Raw genomic sequence first — 24,095 nt, forward strand, 5'->3', positions numbered from 1 at the left:
CAAACTGGAACTTAACAAGTTGCTTGGTTTTTATACAAGTTTTTCTCTTTGGTTTTTCTGTTTGAATTCCAATGTTATCTTTTATAATCAAGCTTTTTTACAAGGTGTCTCTTAACTAAATATCTTATTGCATTAACCTTTATTCGTGTTTCGGTGTCTGTTACTATGATTTCTCTGCATATTTATTTGTATTACACGCAATATATGTATATTTTTAGAATATACAACCACTAGTGATGTATTTGACATATGTATTGTTTTTGATTGAACATGTGTGTGTTGTTTGTGTGTTCACGGGCTGTGAATGAGGACAGAGTGCAAACTATAACCCCTAACCCCCCACCCTGATATGTGTGACACAACCACACGTCACACAGATTTCAGCCAATCGGGGTGCAGGGGAGACTGAGACCACCCAGTGTAGTTGATGTGTGAGTGTCTTCCACCAGGGTCCGTGTGGACATTCTGTCGGTGGTGGACGGAAGTAACCTCGCTGTAGATCAGCCGGAGCTCGGTCCTCTGTCGGGACAGATCTGCGTCTCTACGACACGATTCATCCGCGAGTCACGTCGCCGCAGCTCCGCTCGACACGGGTGAGCTCGTGCTGACCTGCAGGGGGTTCTTTACCTCCGCGATCGGAACCAGACAACGAGCGAACTCCGACTTTGCAGGATCCGGAACAAGACCATCCACTCCAGCTCCTCTCCATCGTGCATGTCCGCTTTAAACTTAAGGTTGTTTTTTTTTTTGTACAGGCAGTTGTGCTACATAGCTAGCTAGCTAGTCGCGACTTTGCTGACACTCTTGTGTTCACCTCGGGTCACATTGCTAGCGGCTATTGTAAACATAGCATGACTGTGTAGGCTGCAAGAAGTCATGTTAGCTTCCATGCTAAAGTCTTTCCTGCTAATGACACTTGGTATAAACATGGACTTCTCGCTTCTGATTGGTCAACGACTGGTTAAGATTCGGGTTTGTCCAATCGGATTGCTTGTTGGCGGGATGAGGAAAGAGGAAGTACCTTCTTTTTTTCCAATTGAACTTATATTAAAACGTATCATAATATAATTTAATGTAATATGATACAACTCAGACAGGTTATACTTAAAATCAAACATAACACAACGTCGACAAGTCTGAGCCATGTTGAACAACAGGAAATATTATAAAACATTATTCACAAAAAAGAGAAAACAAATCATAAAGAAAAGTGATAAACACACGTGGTCAACGTGGAGTTAAAGTGCATAGGTTCTAGATTGTGCGTTTTTAAATTTCATGTATTTAGTCCGGAAAGACAGGGGTTGTTTTTAAGAAACATTTGTGTAAGAAATACTGAAATAGTTCAATCTTGTCCCAGACTGAGAATTCCCCCGCTCCATTCAGGAATTTAAAAAAGAACTCCTGCTAAACACTGACACAAAGAACTATATCGTCCCTTATTATTGACTTATCATTGTAACAATGTAAAGTATGAGGACACATTTTTTAAATAGGAGTGCTGTTGTCAGTGATAGTGAATCATTCCATTGTTGTGACCCAGAGATGCACTGCAAGGTCTGTTGACTATGTTATCTCTGATTCCTAGTGTAGAGCCTCTGAGCTTGTCAGTAACTACAATACCAATGTGTAGCATGTCAGCAATACAAGTATATACAATATAAAAGAAGTCTAAAATAAAGTGTATTCATGAAAATATAATTTAAAAATGTGTGAATCACTTGAACATTGTGATGAGAACTACCTTAAATAACAAAAAGTTGTATTTGACATGAATTTAGACTTTTTAGTTTGGTCCGTGTCCCATCCGCCAACATGGAGGAGACAGTTTGTAACATGTACTGTAGCTGTCATGTCATCCTTCTTTATACAGCCTATGATTAAAACACTCGCCCAAACCTAAGCTAAATATAACAGAATGTACATATTGTTTAACTTTTTCTTTCTTCCTCGTCAGTGTTTTCCATCCTCTAACGGAAACCTCTCAGATACTGTGACGGCCGTGAGTTCCCTGTGTTCTTCGCCAGTAACATGTCCATGTTCAGCACGGGCATCCTTGTGCTGACTTCTCCTCTCCACACTCTACCCCTGCGAATCGCTCCAGTGCTCAGTTCAGCCGCTCAGCTCGTAGAGCGCACGCTGTACGTCCACCTCCACCCCGGGCTCAACTTGGGAAGTGGAAGTCAGCAGCGACCTGTTTTCATCCCACCATTGGTGGACCTGTCGACGGTCATTACCCGCCTTTACAGCAATGCAGCAGATATATGCGGGCACCTGGATATTCGGGTGTTGCTGACCAATGTCCGCGGTCAGTCCGCCGGTGCTCCAAATTGCCCCTTCCCCACCCCACAGCCTCTGTCTCACTCCCCAGACGTGGTGCTCACAGACTTTCCCCTGCAGGACCCAGGTCAGTCGCATCAGGTCACCCAGTGTCTGCAGAAGTACACTGGCCACTGCTACGTCTGTAGCCCCAGTCTGCCCTCGGTGCTGCTTCATCCACAGCTGATGAAGCTGCAGGAGAACGTGGAAGGTGTGAAAGAGCCAGAAGGAAAAGCAGAACCTTTGGAAACGTATGCTGATGTGGTGGTAGGGGGGACGTTTGACCGGCTCCATGGGGCCCACAAGACGCTGCTCAACATCTCATGCCTACTCGCCAACAGAAGGTTCCTTATTGGTGTGTGTGACCAAGCAATGCTGAAAAGTGAGTAGTTCATTGTCGGTATTCCCATTTAGAACTGCACATTCATGTAAACTCTCAGCGATCTCATATTTTGATGATCTATGAAAACAACAATCACAAGGCAGCCTCGCCTTCGTTATCCTTTTCTTCCCGTTCTCAGGAAAAGTGCTGAAGGAGCTGATTGAGCCCTACTCTCTGCGGGTTCAGATACTGCAGGAGTTCCTGCAAGACATCAAACCATCGCTGGAGGTGGAGATCGTGCCCCTCGACGACCCCTTTGGAGTGTCTGTGGTCGACCCCCTGTTGCAGTGCATTGTGGTTAGCGAGGAGACGAAAAAAGGAGGCGAGGCTGTAAACAAGAAACGCATTGAAAATGTAAGTTAAAAAAGGAGATTTAAACATTGCATAATATGTTCAGCATTTTGGTTCAAATCCAAGGCCACAGTTACACCTTTAAATAACCAAACATTTCATTTACACATTGAACTACAGCACCTTGTTTTACTTCATAAAAGATATGAAGTCATCACTCAAATTGCTGTTTTGAAAGACACTTAGATTTACTCTGAAAATAGAAAAAAGTTGTATTGTGGCTTACTGTATAAAAGAACACTTAGATGTTTATATTGTGATTAAATTTAGGTGAGCCTAGCCACCGTATTGGCACATATTTGATGTTTTATGTTCTGTAAACCAGGGACTTCCAGCTCTTGTTCTTCACGAGATCCAGTTGCTGAAAGACGCCCACCACACTGAGACGGAGGAGGAGAAGATCAGCTCCTCTAGTCTACGCTCTCGACTCCTGGGCACTCTCCTTACTCCGCCTAAAGTAGGTCCTGTTTAAAAAATGTTGACAGTGCAGGTTAATGGATACCAGCATTGGTTAAATGTTCAGTGAATCACAAGAAAAGCAAAGGGCCAGTAAAACACATTTAATTTTCATTATCTCACTGAGGAAACAAGGGTCAAACAGACTTTAATGTTTGACTGTTCTGAAAGGAGCTGTCTCCTCCAGGTGAAAAAGTAACAGCTTTTCTTTTCAGCACATGACAAAGTACAGTCTCTTTTTTTTACTCTGAAACAAGTGGAAACTGAAATATCATGTATACGAGATTTGCCATCTTTCTGTTGGATGGTTTTGTTATTAAAACACATTTAGAGAAGGGACAAATACAAATGTACAGGTTTGCAGCTTCTTTGATTATTGATGGCCTCTTGTGCGTCCCCTGCTTCCTGCGTGCCAGGACACATCCCATCTCCCTCCCCTCCCATATGTGATCGGCCTGACGGGAGGCAGCGGCAGCGGGAAGAGCTCCATCGCCAGGAGGCTGGAGGCTCTGGGTGCCGTCCGGATTGACTGCGACAAAATGGGCCACGCGGTGTATCAGCCGGGTGCAGCAGCTTATCACAGGGTGCTGGAAGAATTTGGTTCAGGTGAGAAAACACCCTTGGTTGGACTGTGGTTATTTTGTGATACCTCACACACACACATTGATCAGCAATAGATGATAATACATATTTGCATCATTTTTGTTAATGTTACTATGTGAAATCTCATGCATCTCCACACAAAGACGAGTTTGTTTTTTTTCTTTTGTAGATATTCTGAATAAAGACCAAACCATAAACAGACGCACACTAGGAAAGAAAGTTTTTGGAAATCAGGTAATTCGACAAATATAAATAATATGTCTGTATGTTTAAAATAAAGTTAGTAGTGTAGTTACACTACATCGCTGTGCATCAACAATTTACCAAAGATTCTGTTTTCCATGCAGGAGCGGTTAAAAGCCCTGACAAATATTGTGTGGCCGGAGATAGCACGTCTGGTGAAGAAGACAATCAGCCAAGCCAGAGAGGAAGGTAATGTAGGAACTTAAATTTATTCATCTTAGTACTGAAGGACTGTGTTTTGGTAAACATGGTGGGATAGGTTGTTGGGTTTAGCATAAAGTATAAATAGACTATCCCCTTTCACAATCCCCTTCACTTAAAGCTAATGCACTGGTCGCATTGACACATACACAGTTAAAAAATGAACTGTGCTTTCCCTTTGTATTCGTAGAGATTTGCTCGTGCTCATGTAAACCTTTGCTCTCTGCAGGTAAACAAGTGTGCGTGGTGGACGCAGCAGTTCTCCTGGAGGCTGGCTGGACAGACATGGTCCATGAGGTCTGGGTCACCGTCATCCCAGAGGACGAGGTAACGCATTGTCTGATGGGACAGAGATGGAGCCTGAGTGACTGTAGATGTGTACCTGCGAAATCAGGATTCCTCACAGAGAGCAGGATGCAGAAAAATAACCGTTTCTCAATAATGGGGGGTAAAGAGGCTTTTAAAGAGTCGGTAGAAAAATGTCGGGTTTTTTTTTTTGATACTGTACCTGGGGGGTGCCTTCCCCAGAGATTAAACACTCAGTGACCTTTAAAAAATAAAAACCAGACACTCCTGGTTAACCTCATCGACCTGCCTGCCTCTTGATTCCCCTCCTCTCAGGCGGTGTTGAGAATAACAGAACGAGACGGTGTGGCCGCAGAAGACGCCGTGCGCCGACTGAACAGCCAGTGGTCTAACGCCAAACAAGTGGAACATGCTAACGTGGTGCTCAGCACGCTGTGGGAACCAGAGGTCACGCAGAAACAGGTCGGTGTAGGGTCCACGTAGCTGCATGACATTTAACGATTTGAATCTTGTGTATTTTTGGGTGATTTTCTTTTACTGACTTATTTTAAAAAGGTGTTGAAAGCTTGGAGACTTCTTCAGAAGAGAATCCAGCAGAGACAGTAGGAGCATGCGTGGGTCCCTACGTCGTCCTAACCGTGACCCGTGCGTGTGAGCGAACGTCAGGCCCGGCCACACTTACACAGAAATGACTGATCCACATGAGGAAACTTTGCCTTAGAAAGAAGAGAGAACGGCCACGGTGCCTTTGCAGTGATCCCAGCATGCGTCCTCACATCTCTGACCAAGACTCATCGACTTCCCACAGGTTTTTAAAGATGTTTTTGCTGAATGATGGAAAGAACTGACCTCGTGGCTGCCTTTAAACAGATACTGTTGTTTGTAAATGTCGGTTCCAACATTCAGTCCTAAATCGTTCAAGACCAAACTTTTCTGCAAAGCCAGTATTTTAATCAGCTGACGACACTTTACACACTCTGTCCTCTTTTCATGGCGTCTATAACTAATATGAATGTAGCTTAGAAAAGAAACTAACAGTAAGGGAAAGGGAAAATGAACTGATGCATCTTTTTGGTTTCATAGTTTGAGAAATGGTTAATTAAATTTTTAGTATATAATGATTTAATAAAAAACATGTGCGATAGATTGATAATATTACAGAATATTTTACTAAGATAATCTTAGTTTTCATGCGGAATGCAGGTAAACACACTGGGCACTGGAGACAATACAAATTTACGTAAATCAAGCTCAGCCACTTGAATATGGAAATCCCCACGCTGCAGCAAGTCAGTGAATGTGGCCAGTAGACGAAACAGATGACTCAGTCGTGTCTCAATCGAATCTGCAGAAAATCGGTTAATTGCAATCCAGGAAAAAGCACGGGGTACCAGCCGGGCCAGTAGTCCCATGACCAACCTTCTACTTCCAGATCATCCGAGTATTTGTGTCTACGCAGCGGCCGCAGAGTAAATCCCAAAGTCGTGATGTGTTTGGCTTATGGTGGCTTTACTGTTGCAATACATAACAGTAATATACTGCTTCTTCAGTATTAAAGGCTTCTTCAATGTGCCGGATTGGTCTAAATAGTGATTGTTAGTGATGTTTTGTCTTTTAATTTCATTGTCTTGCATGTAAGCTGCAAACTCAGAGGATTGCTTTATAAAATGGAATAAGCAGAATAATAAATCACATGTTTAAGCCACGAGTGAGTCTGTGAGTTTTCTAATCCGTTTTATATGTGATGTTGAAGTTTATTCAAACCTCTGTGTTCTTTTGTCAAATAACATGGACAGTTTTATGTGGTTTAGGTCAAGAAAGAACCCTTTAACTTGTGGTGTGGATCTGGTCATTTCTTTTCCCCCACTTTAACATTGTGAGAGGTTTTTTTCTACGTTTTTAATAAAATTCAAAATGTTGCTGATCTCGTGAATTTAAATTTGGTTTCTTAAAGGAACAGTGTGCACTCTGAATGCCCTTCTAGTGTTACATAAAATAAAAAAAACAGTCATTTTTAAATTTAATTTCTATTATAAGTAAGTCATTCACCTCAGAACAATATTTAAATGTGCAAAATGTACAATTTTCACGTGACTCGCCGTCTGAGCAGAGTGAAGCTCAGTAGCGTGATGTGACCTCAATAATTCAAAACCCTGTGCACTGGTGACTGAACATGTCAAATGGAAGGAAGCAGGCTTAGAAAGTGCACGAGTAACTGGTGTCGTGTGAAACAAAGGACTCTGGGTAATGCATGTCCAAATCTCATTAATCCCTATTGAGGGAGCAGCAACGTAGTCCTGAAATTACGAATGCAGCCGAAGTCCAGAAGTTCTCTAAACATTCGAATCTCTTCGGTCACTGATGTGGATCCTGCAGTTTGCTTGTCAGTCACATTTCCACTTGGAGTTTGGCGGAGCACATCGCCTCCCCCAGCTTGTTGCTGGCCCTGCACACGTAGACCCCGGAGTCAGACTGCTCCAGATCGTCCAGAACCAGAGAACAGAGGCCGTCTTCGTTTTGCTCCACGGTCACTCTGCTGGACTCGGACACCGGCTTCTCATTCTGGAGCCACTTCACCCGCGGCTGTGGGTAACCTAAGAATGACACACTGAGCTGTAGAATCATAAACATGAAAACAAACAACTGGACAGTGAATGAAATAAAAATATACAGACATCAAATTACAGAAGCGGTTGTATAAAAGACAGCAGGTAGCAAAAAAACAAGCAGTTTGGGTCTCGTTCTATTACAGTCAAAGCTTTTCAGGGAGATTGCTCTGTTTGCCATTGGCACTTCTATAATGTGGCAGGACATGATTTAATGAAGTGCACCACAGCTCTGTCACTCTACCGTTGACGAGGCATCTCAGCTCAGCAGTTGCTCCTTTAGGAAGTGTGGTGTCCCTCAGGGTCTGCTGGAAGCAAGGTTCGCTCTGAAGCTGCTTATCCAGCGCCTGGATGGCCTCCTCTGCCTCCTGGCTCCATCCTGGCTCTGGATGAGAGGGAGGAGGATGATGAATAAAACACAAACTGATCACAAAAGGGTAAACTTGAAGTGACAATCTGAAACTGTGAGTCATCTGCCATATGCATGTAGCTCTAGGAAATTGGAGCGGCAGTGTGTATGTGTGTGTGTGTGTGTGTGTGTGTGTGTGTGTGTGAATCTATTTATCTGTCTTACCCTCAGAGGCGCTGCCAGGAGAGTCTGGCCTGTTGGAGAGGTTAGCCATCCGCTGCAGGGCCAAAACAGCCTTGCCAGTTTTCTAGAAGTTTTAAAGGACAAATCGCACTGGATGACAAACTACATTCACATCCCAGCTCCGGGCCTGCGCAGCACAATGGCTGTAAAAGGTCGTCATCAGGAAGCTCTGATAAGAAATTATACATCTGTCCAATGCTGGGCTAAAACCACTTTCTGTGTTACCTTCCACTTGCGCTTGGCCAGGAAATGTTTCATCTTGTCCTTCTTGAGAGATTTGGTGGGTCTGCGGCTCAGAGGGGTGAACGAGACCATCCAGGGGTGGACGAGGGCCTCGGTGCATGACAACCTGCATCTGCAGATCGAGAGGCTGTCAAATTGCTGCAGGAAGCCTCCAAAGCTTGTTTTGTAAATGTTCCTGCAAATGCTAGTGAAGGTCCCGGGAACCAAAATGTTGCTCATCATGTGACTATACCAGCTGAATGTCTGACAGAGGTAGAACGTTTCAAACTGTGAAAACCATGTGTGTGTGCTTGCAGGGCAGTTAAACACTGATCGATTAGGAAACAGACAAACCTCCGGTCTTTCTTCAGCAGGGAGCTGATGAAGTCTTTGGCGTCGTTGGAGATGTCCTCAAAACTTTCCTCGTCAAACTCGTAGGTGGCAGCAGCCACGAGGGCAAAAGTCTCGGCATCACTGTTCCCCTGGAAGGGAGATTCTCCACTGAGCCTGTGACACAAAACAGTAATGGTGTGTAAATAAGGATTTTCTGGTCTTGATGAACACCCTTCCTGGGAAATGCCATGGTGTCCTCTCATCTTTATTTCTGGTACACACCAATACTGGAATTGTTCTTTGGTGATTAATGCAGTGTTGCAATGAGTTTGGTTGAGACTATGAACGTATCCTTTATGTGCAATATTGATATTCATGTACAATGTTAAGCGTTTCAATACCATGTCCAATATAACCTTCTCCTAGTTAGTATGTTTTTTCCGTCTTTTATTTCCCTTTTTATTTCAAGTATGCACTGGTCCTGGTTTACATTTTCACTTATACTTCCTATTTACACTTAATACTCCGTTTTATTCTATTGGACTCTATTGTATTTTGTACTGTTACTGTAATTTTGGAGCAAGTTTATCTTATAAAAAGAATCTTTATACTGTGGTTATCTGGGACTGTGGTAATGCCAAAAAGTCACCAGGAGATGGCACCAAATCTGTGTTTACAGAGATACAGTATTTGAGGTTGGAAAGATTTTTAATATTTACCAGATAAAAAAAAAATGTAGGATTTCCTCTCAGTAATATATTCCTGTGTCTTTTAACTACTTTGAAATGACTTCATCATCGTGACATATGAAGGCCAAATGTTGAATAAAGATCAGTGTTAAGATCTATATATATATTCTTTCGTTCTGAGCTGGTAACTGTAACTTTATGCTGAGTTATGTTAAAATAACACACGGTACAATAACTGTCCGCCGCCGTTCAGCTTACAAGATGAAGCAGATGACTCCGATGCTCCACATGTCCGTCTCCAGGCCCACGGGCTCGTAGTTGATCACCTCTGGGGCCGCGAACTCGGGCGTGCCGTGCATCACCATCAGAGGTTTACCTTCCTCTGAAGAGCAGAACGAGAGGAAGAAAAATGTGCCTGTTTGCATTAACTTATTTACAGTGGGCCCCAGTCTTCTCTAAATAGACCACCCAGTGTGGAGCTGTTGCATCTGGAGTGTTACATTATTTCGGCCTGAATCGCCTCACGCGCTTTGAGCTGAGCTTATAGAGATATAGTTGCCCGTTTAAGGAGTTGTCACGATCCAATAGTTGATGAAAATTGTAGGAATTCAGAAAACACTCCTCGATGTTATGTCTGCTAAGTTTAAATACACTTAACTCTGCACTTGGGGAAAAAATAAATTGTAACATTTAAAAAAAACCATATGAATCATTTTCTTCCTCAATCTGATGGCTGCAGCAGACAGCACTAACTGTCGCCAACACACAAACAGGCCTTATAAGGATATTTGCCATTTTCTTATTTGTTGTTTCTAGAGCACAAACGGGACACGTCAGCCATCAGATGACAAATAAGTCCCCAGTGAGCAACTGCTGTTTTCATTTTTTCAACTACCCCTCGTTAATTGTGCTCCTGAGGCGATTCCCCCCCCCCAAAACAAGTCCAGTCAATCTCACCCAGCTGACTCGCCAGGCCGAAGTCGATGATCTTGATCCGCGTGCCGGTGGTGTCCACGCACACGATGTTCTCCGGCTTGAGGTCGAGGTGCACGATGTTCTTCTTGTGAACGTACTGCATGCCCTCCAGGATCTGCTGCATGTAGCTGACGCTGGTCGGCTCCGTGTGCTCGAAGTTGTCGTCCACGATGCGTTCGAAGAGCTCGCCGCCTGCAATGCTGGGCAGAGGGATAACAACACAACGTTCAGGTCTGCACATCAGAGAAGAAACTGTCAGCTCAGGTGATGAGAAGCTTTATAATCAAAAATGCAACTCATGGTTCTGAACTATAAATATAATCTTTAATCCAAATGTAAATTTTAAATATGCTTTATACAAATCGTCCCATAGGTTTGCTGGGATTTTATGGTTTGACTGATTTCAAGCTTCAACACCAGTGCTTCCCCCATGCTAACATCTTTTCCTTCAGATGAAACTTCATCCTTCTGTGTCACAACTTTCAGTCTAAACTAACGCCCATGTCACTTACTACTCCATGACCATGACCATCTCGGAGCGCGTGTCGTACGCAGCCAGACACTGGGCCAGCTTTGGGTGGTGGAGACAGTTCATCAGTTCAATTTCTTTCCGGGCCGCCGTCTTTTCCTTGGAGGTCCGCGCTCGATAGAACTTCCCCGCATGCACATGACCCGTCTCTTTATGGGACAACCGGAACACCTGGCCAAACTTCCCACTGGATTTGTTTTTAGATCCAAAGCAAATAAAAGGGAACAGTAAGTTGTTGTTTCAGTGGTTTACAATCTGACAACTTGAATGATCTGTGCTTACCATCCCAGGTTTTCATGCACGTTGTAGTGGTCGCTGACTTTGTGTTTCGTGTCAACGGTCACTGTGACGTACGACTTTGGCTCCTCCTTCTTTTCCTCTTCTGACACTTAAAAAAGTCAAGCAAGTCAGCACATTTCTCATGACGCAGATCACAAAAATGTCTGTCTCCAAACGTCACCACTTACTCGCCGTCTCCATCTTGACGCAGTCAGACTCCTGGCTCGGGTCACTTACTCCTGCTGAGTTGTAGGCCCGGACACGGAAGCGGTACTGCCCCAGAGGCTCCAGGCCCGAGCTGACGTGGTAGGACGTGTTCTTGCAGCGGCTCGATGCTTCGGTCCAGCTGGCGGGCTTGTCCGGGCCCTCGTCTCTGACCTCCACGATGTAACCCAACACAGCCGTGCCGCCGTCGTAGCTGGGGCCAGTCCAGGACAGGACCAGGGACTGCGTGGACAGCTTGGAGATGACAGGGTGGGAAGCTGGCGGATCGGGTCGGTCTGGGGGGAAATTCAAAAACAAGACACAAGAGAAACTGAGATGATGGTTATTTTTACAACTATTTATTAGCTTTTGAAGTAGCCTCCTCTCTTATTTCAGTGATTTCCTGGTCAGATCATTTTACATTAGTGCAACAGGAAAATATCAATAAGCATATTTCCTTTGTGTCCAGTTTCTGCATTTAGGGAACAAAAAATAACAGCAGCAGCATCATTTCAAATCACAGTGGTAGACTGGAACTCACCTATGACACTGAGGGAGACTGTGTGCTGTGCAGAGCCTTTTCGATTTTGCACGATCACGGTGTACGAGCCTGTGTCGTCTGCACAGGCCTGAGAGATCTCCATGCTGCTCTGGGTCTTATTGCTCCTGACAGACACCCTCGGCCCCCCGACTACCACCTGAAGAGAGTGGAGGACGTTGGTTTTCAAAGCCAGAAAACAAACATGCTGATCCGAAGGTGCAGCGACTGGGACTCGTATCACTCTTACTTTTTCTCTGTTGTAAATCCAGCAGCAGGCCACAGGGACAGAGCAGCTCCTGAACTCACAGTGCAGACGGGCCTGCTCTCCTAACCGAACCTCCACCTGCTCGGGGGGGTCAAGAAACTCCACAGGAGGTCCTGAGGTCAAAAAACAACAAAATGCAGCAGACTGTTACTTGATTTTGTCTCTAGCTGGACATGTTGTCCTCTGCTCACCCTTTTGTTTGAAGGTTGAAATCTCTGTGGAGACTGAACGAGGGGGTGGGTTTACAGGTGTGTGCTGTGGTGGTGGTGGGGGGGGTGTTTAAGAAGGATCTAACCAATCACATGAGAACAATCATGTTTGGTTGCAGCGGCAAATAATACAATCAAGCTAGAGAGCCAGTTTGTCTGTCAAACAGTTGCTGTGATCAGAAATTTGTGTGTACATTTTTTTATTCTATTAATAAACCAAACAAGTGCTTATTTGTTGTTGCTTCCCTTTTCTTTTTTAACTAAATCAATTATTTCCACAGCTGAACGAGGTGTGACATCATCTGCCCCTAACCCTTCACACAAGTGAGGAAAAAGAAGCGGCTGCATCTAATCTCTGGAGCATCTCACCAAATCGTATCAGAACCACTCAGACCCTAGACACATTTAAATCATCACCTAAGATCCATTTGAAAGTTTGACAACTTGATTTCATCGGTTAATGTGCAAAAGTTTAATTTACTCAGTTATCTATGATTTTTAATGTTTTATTGCTTTAATTTTCTATTTATTCCCTATTTCATAAATATACTTCTGGATTGTATTATTCATATCTTAAGCCTTTCCAGCACAGTGGTTGATTTAAACATGCTATATAAATAAACTCTGACAAAAGTATACTTAATTGTAAGAAGAAAAGAAAAGAGTTTGTGGGTTTGTATGAAACTATTTTTTTTTAATGGAGTTCAACTTGTTTGTGCTTTTTCTTATCTCTGTGTTTTACCTTTTGAAGCTGGGACCGTGTTTTCATGTGAAACAACCTTGACCTCACTGTGCAGCTCGTGGTTGCTTGTTCTGGGGATTTCCTTCATCGTTGGTCCTTTATCATATATTTATCAAACAGAGTGAAACGTGTTAGCTGCACTCAGATCGATTCAATGCGTTTCATTCATGTGCATGTACAACTGTACTTGATATTGACTCTTGCTTTACCTGTGACACGTAACACAGCGCAACTTGACCGTTTCCCAGCAGCATTCTCTGCTGTGCAGGTGTACGTCCCAGCATTTCCTCGTGAACACCGTTTCAGAACCAGAACGGCAACACCATTCTTGAAGGAAGTGGCACTTGAATGCATCTTCTCACCTACGTGATGAGATGGAAAAACACATATTGTAGCTGTGATCGATTAAAGTCCTTCATTCTTTTGTATTTAATGATATATTCTGGGAAGGATCATGTCACCTACCATTGTGCAGCCAGGAAATGCTCAGGGGCTGACTTCCTGTGATAACACTTTGAAATGTAGCATCGCTCCCTTCACAGACTGAACAGTCCTGGAGGGGCTCTTTAAAGCGAGGTGATGACAGGGTCTGCAGTTGCGTCTGTCTGGCATCTTATCAAGAGATAAGGAGTCAAGGACAATATTTTAAGTTATCAAACATGCTTCACTTGTTTGAAAACTGTGTTCGCAGGGTTTTTTTCTTCTCTACGGGTGACCCATCAGGCAGGGCAGATTAAAATATGAGCTGATGTTTCAGTGGAGGGATGTTAGGAGGTTTTCACTGATGTATGTTTGTTGCAATAACTCCGCCAAGGAGGTTGGTTACATTACTGTCCCTTTGTTTGTTGGTTTCTTTTTGAACAAGATTACAAAAGTGGACAGATTTCCATGAAACGGAAGGATGCAGTGCGGGTCAGGAAAGAACCCATTACGTTTCTATGCAGATCTGGATCAGGGGGAAGATCCATGACTTTTTTTCACATTGCGAATTTTAAGGGAAGTGTTGGGCCTTGGTGGGGGTTTGCACGCAACCAAGTACTAATCAGTTAAAATAGGAAACTCTAGAGGTATGATTTTTGTCTGTTTCACCTTTAAGTAGACCAGCATCGAGTTTCACTTCCTCTGTCCCCTGTGGTTGTAAAGTTAGGGGCAATGTGACATGTTTTCCCACCACATGTGTGTTTGCACATATGGTGTTGGAATGTCCAGCAGGATAAGCAATGGTTGGTCACCAGTGTGTGTGTGTGTGTTAGGTCCAGTTGTTACTCATGTTTAACTCTATTTACATAGTCACATAATGAGTCTTTATGAGGACAAAAGGCAAGTCACCATGAAGTAAATAATTGAATTTAAAGTGAGGACGTGTGTGTGTAGTAAGTTGCACGTCACCCCGACCGCAACTACATAACTACAAAAACAGCCCATTTCACAATAACATGGTTATTTACAAATGCTACACCCTTGGCTATTACTTTAACAATTCTTGAACTGGCCTCAGGTGAATTAAGCTCGTGACACATGTGCAATCAAACAGATTCCAGTACTCCTGGTTTTACCAAAAGGCCTTTGCAGTGTCCTCATGCAACAGGTTCATTGTGAACAAGCTCAAAGTAAAACCTGACGCACCCACAGGGGGTTGCATTGAGACAACTGTTAAAAATACTTTTCAAGTGTTTACCTGTTGCAGATGAGAATCCCAGTTTGTTGTTTCCCATTATCTTCATGTGTGTGGTATCCAGTCCATTCTCCTTCCCTTTCTTCTCCACGCACACAGGTTTGGTTTGAGGCTTGAGGGCCAGTCGGAAAGTGGACACATAGGTCTTTGGCTTCTGTCTGTCCTTGTCCATCCTGGGGCAGAAGTGATGAACAGACAAGGCATGTGTTTCACTACTTCTCACTCAGACCACCCCCTCCTTCTGTTGATTGTGGTTTCCTTTCACACTGCATGTAAGTAGAGGGTGAAGCAAATGTGTTGCATTGCTCGGCCCGTCTCTGTTCACACATCCTCTCAGATGCAAACAGGAGGAGCCTCTGCTTTCAGACGGCCCCTGGAATCACTACCCACTCTCAGGCCCACAGTTCACGAGAAAAAAGAAGGATTTTATCAGAAAGGCCAATGGAAAACACACATGTTCAGCCCCACTGTTCCTCTGGACTGAGAACAGAGAGGGAGACTCACATGTGGTCGAAAACAAGAGAGATATTAAGCAAGAGGAGGAAACGTGTGGGAGGCTAAAGAGAATCAAAACACATTAAAGAATAGAAAACATTTTTTACCTGAAGCCCCTCCTCGTGAAGATTCTTTCCCCTCTCAGAATACAATCACAGTTTCCCTCTGTCTACTTCTTTTCAGCATTTTGTTCTGTGAAAACACTTTTTTCCTGTAAGCACTCGGCATACTGCAGGTCGAGCCTCTCTGCAGTCACCTCAGGAATCAAGAAGAGCCAGTAGGGCAGCTTTTCCTGTGAGTGTTTACTCTGCGGCGCGACACACAACAAGTACATGGAGACGATAGAAGCAACTATTTTAAACCGTGGATATTCGGGGTGGTGTTTCTTTTGAATGAAAGTGGAGAAGTGGGACCATGTGACCACAAACAGAGACGCTCCACCTGTAAACAAGAAACTTTATATCCTATTGATATGGAAATGGATACAGCTACTGTCTGGGTGTGTCTCCAAGCTGTGCTTTCATTTAGCTTTTGTTGTGTGGTTTTTATCTTATCCATATTCAAAGCCGATGAAGATTCACCAATTATCTGAAACCATCTCATTCTCTTACTTGACGTGGAGCACCTGAAGAAAAGATTTAGTCTCTATGATCATTTTCCTAAATGTTAATCGATTTTTATTATTACTGACTGCTGATTTAACATTTCATGACTGATACATTTGTCAGTGATTTCTTACAAAGACAAACACCAAATACCACAACGCCAATAATGAGTTCATAATATTTAATTTCTAAATGGTACCCTCAAGTAAATGAGTGCTTTTGCTGTGGTTTCAAATGCACACGTTTCACTCGTGTCAGTTCAAGAATGTAGGAAAACTATTAGGCTACAGGGGCTGGTATGTATAAGTAGAACCATATGTGTGGGAGGCACATCATTTACTTTAGACTACAAACATGCCTCCTGGTACTAGAAGCACACTGATTGATGGAGCAGACATGGACGAGAGCTTAACTCTTTACTGATGGACAGACTCACGCTATCCCACGTCTGATGTTATGTCATTTTATGTCACAAATGTGAAAACAAACAGACACACAAGCATCTGGTTTTTTTTTTTGGTCTTAATTACTTTTGTTCCCAAATGTGTGTTTTGTGTGAACAGGATTTGATGGTTTATTTTCTTTAATGGAAGATTTATAGTTTGGACATGTGAAAAGATAAATCAAAGTACATCAAAGCACCCATGAGACATCACCCATGGAAGAGTTTGGCTGATCACTGAGAGCTTTGGCACAGCCTCCTGAAAGAGTCATATAAGGGAAGAAATATCCCTGAAAAGGCTTTAGTGCATTAGTGCTATACCCGTTTGCCCTATATGGAGCTTACAATATGGATCATGCATTTGATAGGAGCTTTCATTTTAATGGTCTACAACCTCAACGCCCCTCATCTCTGCTTGGAAATGATCCTAATCAGACGGAAAGCAACAGTACAGGCCTCAAGGAATTCAAAACAGGAAAAGCAAAGAGTGGGAAGGACAATGTTCTCTGTCTGTGACATAACATGCCAACTATGGTAGTCATTTTACTTCTGGTTCACATTAAGTCTTTCAAAGACAAGCTCTGTGTGAAGTGTTTTCCTGCCTGTTCCCACAAACTCTTTCAAACAAATCCAGACTCCATCACTTTATGAAAGTGATGTGGACACAGGTCAAAGATTCAGTATCATTCTCTACTAATCTGTTGTTTGTTTCCCTATCTTCCGTATAAGTTTCCTTATCTTTCCCTCATAAATGTCCAAATGCCGGCTGTGATTCAGGGATTAGTGAGGACAGACTAGATTTGAGAAAACAGTGTCTGAAATCAAGAAGAACCGTGGTTTCTTGAGCTCCAAGAAAGCAGAAAATGGGGAGAGGAAAAACTCTGAGGAGATGGAAGCAGAGAGACAAGACTCGATAGAGATGTGAGGAACAGAGGACACGCTGACTGCTGTGCAGCTGGAGGCCTCGGTCCTTTTCCAGCCCGTGGAAGTCGGATCAGGTTTCCTGCAGCTGATTCTGATCCATGTGTTGGTGGAGAAGCTCTTTGGGGAAGAGTTTGGCCTTCAAAAGGAGGGAAGAAGCCCCAAAGCAACGCTCATGAGACAAGAAGAAGAGCAACTGAATTTCTATATTTTCTTTCTTGACAATTCTCTCATTTATTTTTCTGTTTGTTTATGAAATTTTTAAGAGCGACAGTTTAATGTGTGATTTACTGGCACTTTATCTGTTTGAATAGTAGTAAACCTACAAATACCTATAAAAATACAGTAATACCGACTTGAATAAACGTTACTCAGGAAACCATTATGTTACCACCCTTTTTATCTAATGCTAACATAAGAGGAAACGTTTACAAAAACAAACAGCGCAGCTTCCAAAAACTAATTCAATTCAATTCAAAAATGTTGTGGAAAAAAGGAGTTTGTTTGTTTGGAAATTAATGTGTTAAAAATTCCCACATGGTGCTCTTTGGGAAATCAGTTAAAATGAAATAAACCAAGGAATAGATGATCATGTTTTACGGTAGTTTTTCCAAATCGGATGCTGCTGTTCAAATAATCTAACTCTGACTTTGTGTTGATTATAGTGTTGTCAGACTCTTTTCATTTTCATAAAGTCGTGTTTCAGACTGCAAATGTTAAAAACTCAACTGAGGACAGACTAAAGTTGTCTCTCTAAACTAATTTTAATTTAGTATAAAATAAGAATTGCATTGTCCACATCAGGTCTTCAAAATGTGCACGTGTTGCTGAATGATTGCTGGTTTCTTTGCTTTTCTTGGTAAGCAATGTTATTTATTTTATGAATGAAATATGGTGATAATATTTAAACAATGATGAGGCTAAACAAAGAGACATTATCCAAAAGGTTGGATTAATCATCATTAATGGTTTTTGATTGATATTGGCAGGTTATAGATCAAATTAATCACACCAAAAAAAGATCTAACTCTTTATCACTCTCACAGCAGTGTTTGTCAAATAACTGCTCTGAGGAAGGACAGGAAGTCTGCTGCAACTGTAATCCTTCATTTGTCTGACACTGCAACTGCGAGTGAAGAAATAAAAGCAGCGACGGAGGCAGTGAAAGGAATTTATAGCATAATTTGAGAGAGAATCATTTTTTCTTTCAAGCTATATCAAACATATTCATACGAGATGGTCTCGGGGGTCTCGGCGGTTGGGCCGAGTAATGGGAGCAGAATCGAATATGGAAGAGGATCAAGTCTGACTCTCGGCCAAAGGAAACAGCGAGGGGTCCCGGGTGGTGAAAATGCCTGCACAGGATGAATAACCCAGACTTCTTTTTACATCAGAGAAAACTTATAGAAAAATAGAACTGTGACTGGTATTGAGACATATTTGACAATTCACTTACAGAAACTCCATAAAACAAATCTGAGAGATGAAACTGTTTGTTACTTATTTATGATGATGATTCTGTAACACTCGACTTACCCACCACTTAGCACATTTCCAGCGAGTGGCCTCAGTATTTTGATCCTGGAGTTTTGTGGTTGATTTAACAACTGGAATTAAATCAAATGGAGATTGCCTACTAAATATTAAACCAATTAAAATGTGATTTTTTTTAATAGTCTCCATGAAAAGATGTTCATATAATCAATGGTAATGCAGACATTTAAAAAGAGAGTGAGAAGAGGAGGACATGAATGACAATGAAGTCTGTCTCGTCCTCTTTGCCCCGGGTTGTTAAATCCAGAATTAATTAGAATTTAGTCCGAGAGAAAAACGAAAGAACCTTTTGACCAGACTTCACGTTCATTTGCTGCCAGTAACTTCCAACCTTTTGACAGGTTTTTGCAGGTGTGATTGTGTCTGGACGAAACTAACACTTGAACAAACATCAGCGTGATAAGAACTAAAATGAAGAATGTGTACTTTTAAGTAAACTTTGAAGTTTTTTGTTGGTTCATGTCACATCCACTCGAGGGAGGAGGCAGGATTTATGACCTATACCGCAGCCAGCCACCAGGGGTTGATCAAAATGATTTGGCCTCACTTTTGGGGAGCTGCCATCTCGTCCATCTTGGAATAACCAACCCCAGATTCGGAAGTTGCAACTGGAACACTTCTTCAAGTTAGAATTTGGACTCTGAAGATCAGGGGAACCTCACCACCCCCGACCTTGAAATCAACGATGGCCCCTGACACATTCTTACAGACTTGTTAAGAGCATCGACAGCTTAGCTTTTTGATTCATTGAACACTGAACACTGGATTCTGATGTTCCTGCAGCTAGTTGTTTCTTTCATTAGTTTGTTTTTTGCAATTGTTTTGTAATCCTGTGGTGTTTTGAATCTTTCCACCTGACTATGTTTCTTCCTACTGAGCCATTTGAACCAGAGAGCTCAACAAACTGCAAACCAAGAAAACATTACGTAAGAGTGAAAAAGGTTATTGAAGTCTGCTTCTCCTCTGCGGTGATGGAACTTCTCAAAGCACTGAACTACAGCCAGGTGCATCACTTTTTCGGGTCCCCTGGAAACATTTCTCTTGTCATTTCCGCAATTTGTAGCTGTATTTGCACGAGTTGTGACTTTTTGCAGCGCATGTGTCGTCTGATCGATGAAGTTGTTTGCTTAATTTGCACGTGTTCTTTCTATTTACATGTGTTCTTTCTAATTACATGTGTCTCTCCGTCACCTGGAAATGAAATGTATCATCTAATTTTACATTTTAGAAAAACAAAATACAGATACTGAAGATCAACAGTGGACATTTTGTGTTAAACTGAGTCATACTCACACTGGATCATCTTCTAAACACGTTGCTCTCAAACACGGAGCTCATCACGCTGCACAAGGCCAACTAAGTACTAAACTACATTTCCCAGCAACCCTTTACACAGGAAGTGCGTCCACCCCCAATACTGGTCCGACTGCTGCAAAACCGGGCATCAGCACGAAGAAGCATGTGTGAGCTCACATGAACCAAGAAGCGAGAGGAGACAGAGGTTTGTGCTCATCGATCATCGCTGGACTCACAGGTAAAGTTTTATCGCTTCAGTGTTTAGCACCAACAGCTAATCTTTAGCTTAGCATACGAGCTAACAGGCTGTGTACAGTGTTAGCATGTAGCCAGTAAGAGAAGCAGGGATGAACTTCTGCTAACTGCCTGTAAGAGTAAGAGTGAATTAAAGTATATAAGGAATTAAATATTGTTTTACGTGGTTTAACACTGAAGAAAAAGTAGTTGTGGAGTGGATGTTTTCATGTGCTAGCTAACAGATGCTAATTGTGTGTAGGAGACACTTTAACACTTCCCACAATCCCTCCCCTGGTGCTTATAGTATTTTTGTTTCCTATTAACAATATACACCAACGTAAATTCCTTGTATGTGTAAACCTGCTTGGTAATAAAACCAGATTCCAGCATTCATGTGATTCTCTGTAAATAATCTCATCCAGCAACATGTCGGAGGCTCTGACCCGGAGAATAGAGAAGCTGGAGGCAGAGCTGCAGGAGCTCAGGTCCCAGCTGAGGGAGACGAGTGGAGCCGGAGAGGACGTGGAGGTGACATCCAGTGAAATCACCGACCGCAAGCCTCATGGGAACTCCAGCGGCAGGAAGAAGGGGAAGAAAGCCAACAAGGAGCGTCCTTTTGACTTCTCCGCCCACCCTCGGCGCCACGCGGCCCTGCGGCTGGCGTACCTGGGCTGGGCCTACCAGGGCTTTGCGGTGCAGGAGAACACAGACAACACGGTGGAGGCCAGACTCTTCGAGGCTTTGCTGAAGACGCGGCTGATCCAGGACAGACAGAGCTCCAACTATCACCGGTGTGGTCGCACCGATAAAGGAGTCAGCGCCTTTTCCCAAGTGCGTTCACAGAGACAAAGATCGTGCGCCGTTTGATAGTTTTTCTCACGCAGTCGTTAAGTAAACTCATCTCTTTCACACAGGTCGTTACAATTGATTTGAGGTCCACACAGTTTTGTGGAGGACTCGGTGTCACGCTCCCGGAGAATGTTGACGCAAGCACCAAGAGTAAAGCTGCCGTCTCTGAGGTTCCGTATGTGAAGATGCTGAACAGAGTCCTGCCCCAGGACATCAGGATCTTGGACTGGGCCCCCGTCGCAGAGGGTTTCAGTGCTCGCTTCGACTGCCAGTCCCGCACATATCGCTACTACTTCCCCCGAGGATCTTTGGATGTGGCGTTGATGGCAGATGCTGCGAAAAGGTCAGTGAAGACACTAAATCCTAAACACTGATGTCTCCCGTTGAAGACGCAGCTCTGATCTGGAGCTCTCTTTGCACACGACAGGTACGAGGGGACACATGACTTTCGCAACATGTGCAAAATGGATGTGGGCAACGGCGTCTTGCAGTTTGAGAGGACCATCTTGTCAGCGTCCGTCAAGCCAGCGTTGCCTCAGCACACGTCCAGCACAGATCAATATGACATCTTCATCTTCGAGATTAAAGGATTGGCCTTCCTTTACCACCAGGTATCAAAGACAACAACTGCAGTTCAGATAATTTCTCTCTTGAGGAGCTCATTTCTTTTAAAATGTAATATAAATATTTGATTACCTTTGCTGTGTTACACCACAGGTACGATGCATGATGGCCGTGCTTCTCCTGATAGGACAGAAACTAGAAGCCCCAGAGTTAATTAATCAGCTCCTGGATGTTCAGAGGAATCCCAGAAAGCCCCAGTACAGGTGAATTAATGAGTAATGAAGAAGTTGTGTATGTCAAATGTCTTCTATGCTCTGTCTCACACACAAATACACAAAGAATGATTTCATTTAATGTTTGAAATTCTATATTCATGTCAAGAACCACCCAAAATGACAGAAACCATACTGCAGTCCACCACTAGGGGTTGATGAAGATGTTTTGGCTTCACTTCTGGAGCCAAAACATCTTCATCAACCCCTAGTGGCAGACTGCAGTATGGTCGTCTGTCTGTGGTTGAGCTACATCAGTCTGAGTCTTGAACATTCTCCTTCTTGACGTTAGCATGGCGGTGGACTTCCCTCTGGTGCTGTACGACTGCCACTTTGAAGGTTTGAGCTGGAAGCAGGAGGCTGAGGAGGTGAACTACGTCCTGTCGGTGCTGCAGCAGCACTGGACCCAGAGTGAAGTCAAGAGCCACGTCCTCCATGGGATGATCAAGGGTCTGGAGGCCTCAGGTGAGAGTTTATTAAGAAGCAACAGCCTCTGTGAGCTTCAACATATAGAGAGTTATCAAAACCATTCTGTGTAAAACTCATTCATCAAGTGCAACACGTATTTTAACACCAGTTTAAAGAAGTGTTTGTTTTTCTGTTTAAAAAAATAAAAAAATAAAAAAAATCTCTAGAAGGATGGAGGTTGTCATGACAACACACCTGAAGCATCCCTCAAAGAATTTAACTGGACTGCACCCAATTATTATGCAGCATCATGATTCTGCTTCCAAACCATCAAGAGCTCTTTATATTCATGTGTTTGAAACCTCCACACTCCAGCAGTGATAGTTTTATCATCCTGAGGCTTTTTGGAGACGAGAGCCGCAGCAACTAGTTGTGAACAGATAATGAAATAGCAACTATTTTGATACTCTATGAAAGTTTTATTTTACATTTGTAGCTTTGCATCCTTGTGAATTCTTTTCATGCACATCATTTCCTTGTGTGAATTAACGCTACATCTTTTTCACTGCTCTCTGTCCACAGGCGGAGTGTCCTCCAACCACTGCTGGTTAGTGGAAGGCAGCAGGCAGAGAAACTATCGACCGTTGCTGGAGCGTCCGTGCTGCGAGAGCCTGGAGTCCAGGATAGACCACTTTGTCAAAAGAGGCAGACTGGAGCGGGAGGAAGGCGAAGACGGAGGTGAAACGGTCCACAGAGGGAAAAGGTCCAAACATTCCCACATCTCCTCCACCGTGCCTGTTTCTGCAGAGCTGCCACCGTCGAAGCAAAGTGAAGAAGACTGAGATTTTTCAGTCTGAAAAAAGACACATTTTATTTCAAGCCAAAGCATTGTTTTTTTCCCCATTTTCATTCAGGACACTAAACAGTGGATTTACATTCATAGATTCTGTCTGTTTCCTACAGAAGCTTATTGGATTCAGTAGAGAAAAGAATTCTGCTGTTTTTTAAATTATTATGTCAGAATTCTAAGAAAGTCTTTCATGAGGGAAAAAAAATAAGCTGTCGTTTTAAGAATGAACAATATAGCCGAATTCAAAATCCCAAGAGAAGTTCTCATTTTAATTTGGGTCTGAGTCATTGGAAGATACTATTTTGTGTTTTTAAGTAATATATGACTTTGTTATTAGTCTGTCAGCAGTTTACACAGGCACCTCAGGACTTTGGGATTGTTTAGACAGAAACTACACAGATTTTGATCCATGTCTTTAATTCAGAACAAACAGCAGATTTGTTTCTTGTGAAAAACTTTCTCAGATTTATGACATAATCTCTCCTGAAGTCCCAAAAGATGGTATTTTTTTATGTTGTCCGCTCGAGATAAATAAGTTCCGCACACAGAGTTGATATCTGCAGAGTAAAATCATGACAGGCCGATGCTTTGAAGACAACACCAAGTTGAATTTAAAGCTTTTATTATGAAGAGCAACAAGAACTTTATTGTGTGACCATTCTGGGTGAAAATACAACTTTGGCTTTGAGCGTCTGAGTCGTTAAAACACAAACATCTTAAAATAAATATCTTGTGTGCACAAGTTATCTTGAAAAATCAAGATAAAAAAAGATCTCCTGGGACTTCAGGGCCGCCATAGTTTAAAGACATAATAATCTCTCATTTTTCTTCCATGCAAATATTTATTTTGTATTCAAATAAACCTGTTTTGGAGAAAGTT

The 24,095-nt window shown here is 42.9% G+C and overlaps 3 protein-coding genes across 4 annotated transcripts; 2 read left to right on the top strand and 1 right to left on the bottom strand.

The window, feature by feature from the left end:
• Positions 1-375: 375 nt before the first annotated feature.
• On the top strand, positions 376-6,566 carry coasy (CoA synthase). Its single transcript, XM_020083240.2, has 10 exons — positions 376-734; positions 1,958-2,701; positions 2,841-3,055; positions 3,378-3,509; positions 3,925-4,114; positions 4,281-4,345; positions 4,459-4,543; positions 4,785-4,882; positions 5,177-5,323; positions 5,417-6,566. Exons 2-10 carry the CDS (start codon positions 2,032-2,034, stop codon positions 5,465-5,467), a joined length of 1,653 nt encoding a protein of 550 aa, XP_019938799.2. The 5' UTR covers positions 376-734; positions 1,958-2,031; the 3' UTR covers positions 5,468-6,566.
• Positions 6,567-6,868: 302 nt separating this feature from the next.
• On the bottom strand, positions 6,869-15,482 carry LOC109626962 (myosin light chain kinase, smooth muscle-like). Of its 2 annotated transcripts, XM_069517324.1 has the most exons (17): positions 15,325-15,482; positions 14,726-14,895; positions 13,513-13,659; positions 13,257-13,409; positions 13,048-13,143; positions 12,079-12,209; positions 11,832-11,988; positions 11,275-11,586; positions 11,090-11,195; positions 10,791-10,994; positions 10,261-10,478; positions 9,562-9,685; positions 8,636-8,788; positions 8,285-8,414; positions 8,042-8,123; positions 7,712-7,852; positions 6,869-7,455 (listed from the first exon to the last, which is right to left on the bottom strand). In XM_069517324.1, the coding sequence occupies exons 2-17, from the start codon at positions 14,892-14,894 to the stop codon at positions 7,250-7,252; spliced, it is 2,529 nt and encodes an 842-aa protein (XP_069373425.1). In that variant the 5' UTR covers position 14,895; positions 15,325-15,482; the 3' UTR covers positions 6,869-7,249. The 2 variants fall into 2 exon arrangements, with proteins under 2 accessions (XP_069373425.1, XP_069373424.1); XM_069517323.1 differs by lacking the exon at positions 15,325-15,482 and having other exon boundaries at positions 14,726-15,059.
• Positions 15,483-20,113: 4,631 nt separating this feature from the next.
• On the top strand, positions 20,114-24,092 carry pus3 (pseudouridylate synthase 3). The gene is made up of 7 exons (XM_069517325.1): positions 20,114-20,273; positions 20,695-21,103; positions 21,187-21,464; positions 21,549-21,732; positions 21,839-21,948; positions 22,250-22,422; positions 22,948-24,092. The coding sequence occupies exons 2-7, from the start codon at positions 20,699-20,701 to the stop codon at positions 23,205-23,207; spliced, it is 1,410 nt and encodes a 469-aa protein (XP_069373426.1). The 5' UTR covers positions 20,114-20,273; positions 20,695-20,698; the 3' UTR covers positions 23,208-24,092.
• The last annotated feature ends 3 nt before the right edge of the window (positions 24,093-24,095 follow it).

The sequence above is a fragment of the Paralichthys olivaceus genome, chromosome 21 (genome assembly GCF_024713975.1).
Source record: "Paralichthys olivaceus isolate ysfri-2021 chromosome 21, ASM2471397v2, whole genome shotgun sequence".
Taxonomy (NCBI): Eukaryota; Metazoa; Chordata; class Actinopteri; order Pleuronectiformes; family Paralichthyidae; genus Paralichthys; species Paralichthys olivaceus.

Excerpts from the sequence above, each read along its gene's own strand:
- LOC109626962 (XM_069517324.1), bottom strand. The coding sequence starts at position 14,894 with ATGGACAAGGACAGACAGAAGCCAAAGACCTATGTGTCCACTTTCCGA. Across the intron at positions 13,660-14,725 it reads GGGATTCTCATCTGCAACAG|ATGCCAGACAGACGCAACTG; the intron begins GTAAACACTTGA and ends TCTCTTGATAAG. Across the intron at positions 10,995-11,089 it reads GTGCATGAAAACCTGGGATG|TGGGAAGTTTGGCCAGGTGT; the intron begins GTAAGCACAGAT and ends AAACAAATCCAG.
- pus3 (XM_069517325.1), top strand. The coding sequence starts at position 20,699 with ATGTCGGAGGCTCTGACCCGGAGAATAGAGAAGCTGGAGGCAGAGCTG. Across the intron at positions 21,104-21,186 it reads GAGTCAGCGCCTTTTCCCAA|GTCGTTACAATTGATTTGAG; the intron begins GTGCGTTCACAG and ends TCTTTCACACAG. Across the intron at positions 22,423-22,947 it reads CAAGGGTCTGGAGGCCTCAG|GCGGAGTGTCCTCCAACCAC; the intron begins GTGAGAGTTTAT and ends CTCTGTCCACAG.
- coasy (XM_020083240.2), top strand. The coding sequence starts at position 2,032 with ATGTCCATGTTCAGCACGGGCATCCTTGTGCTGACTTCTCCTCTCCAC. Across the intron at positions 2,702-2,840 it reads TGACCAAGCAATGCTGAAAA|GAAAAGTGCTGAAGGAGCTG; the intron begins GTGAGTAGTTCA and ends TCCCGTTCTCAG. Across the intron at positions 4,115-4,280 it reads GCTGGAAGAATTTGGTTCAG|ATATTCTGAATAAAGACCAA; the intron begins GTGAGAAAACAC and ends TTTCTTTTGTAG.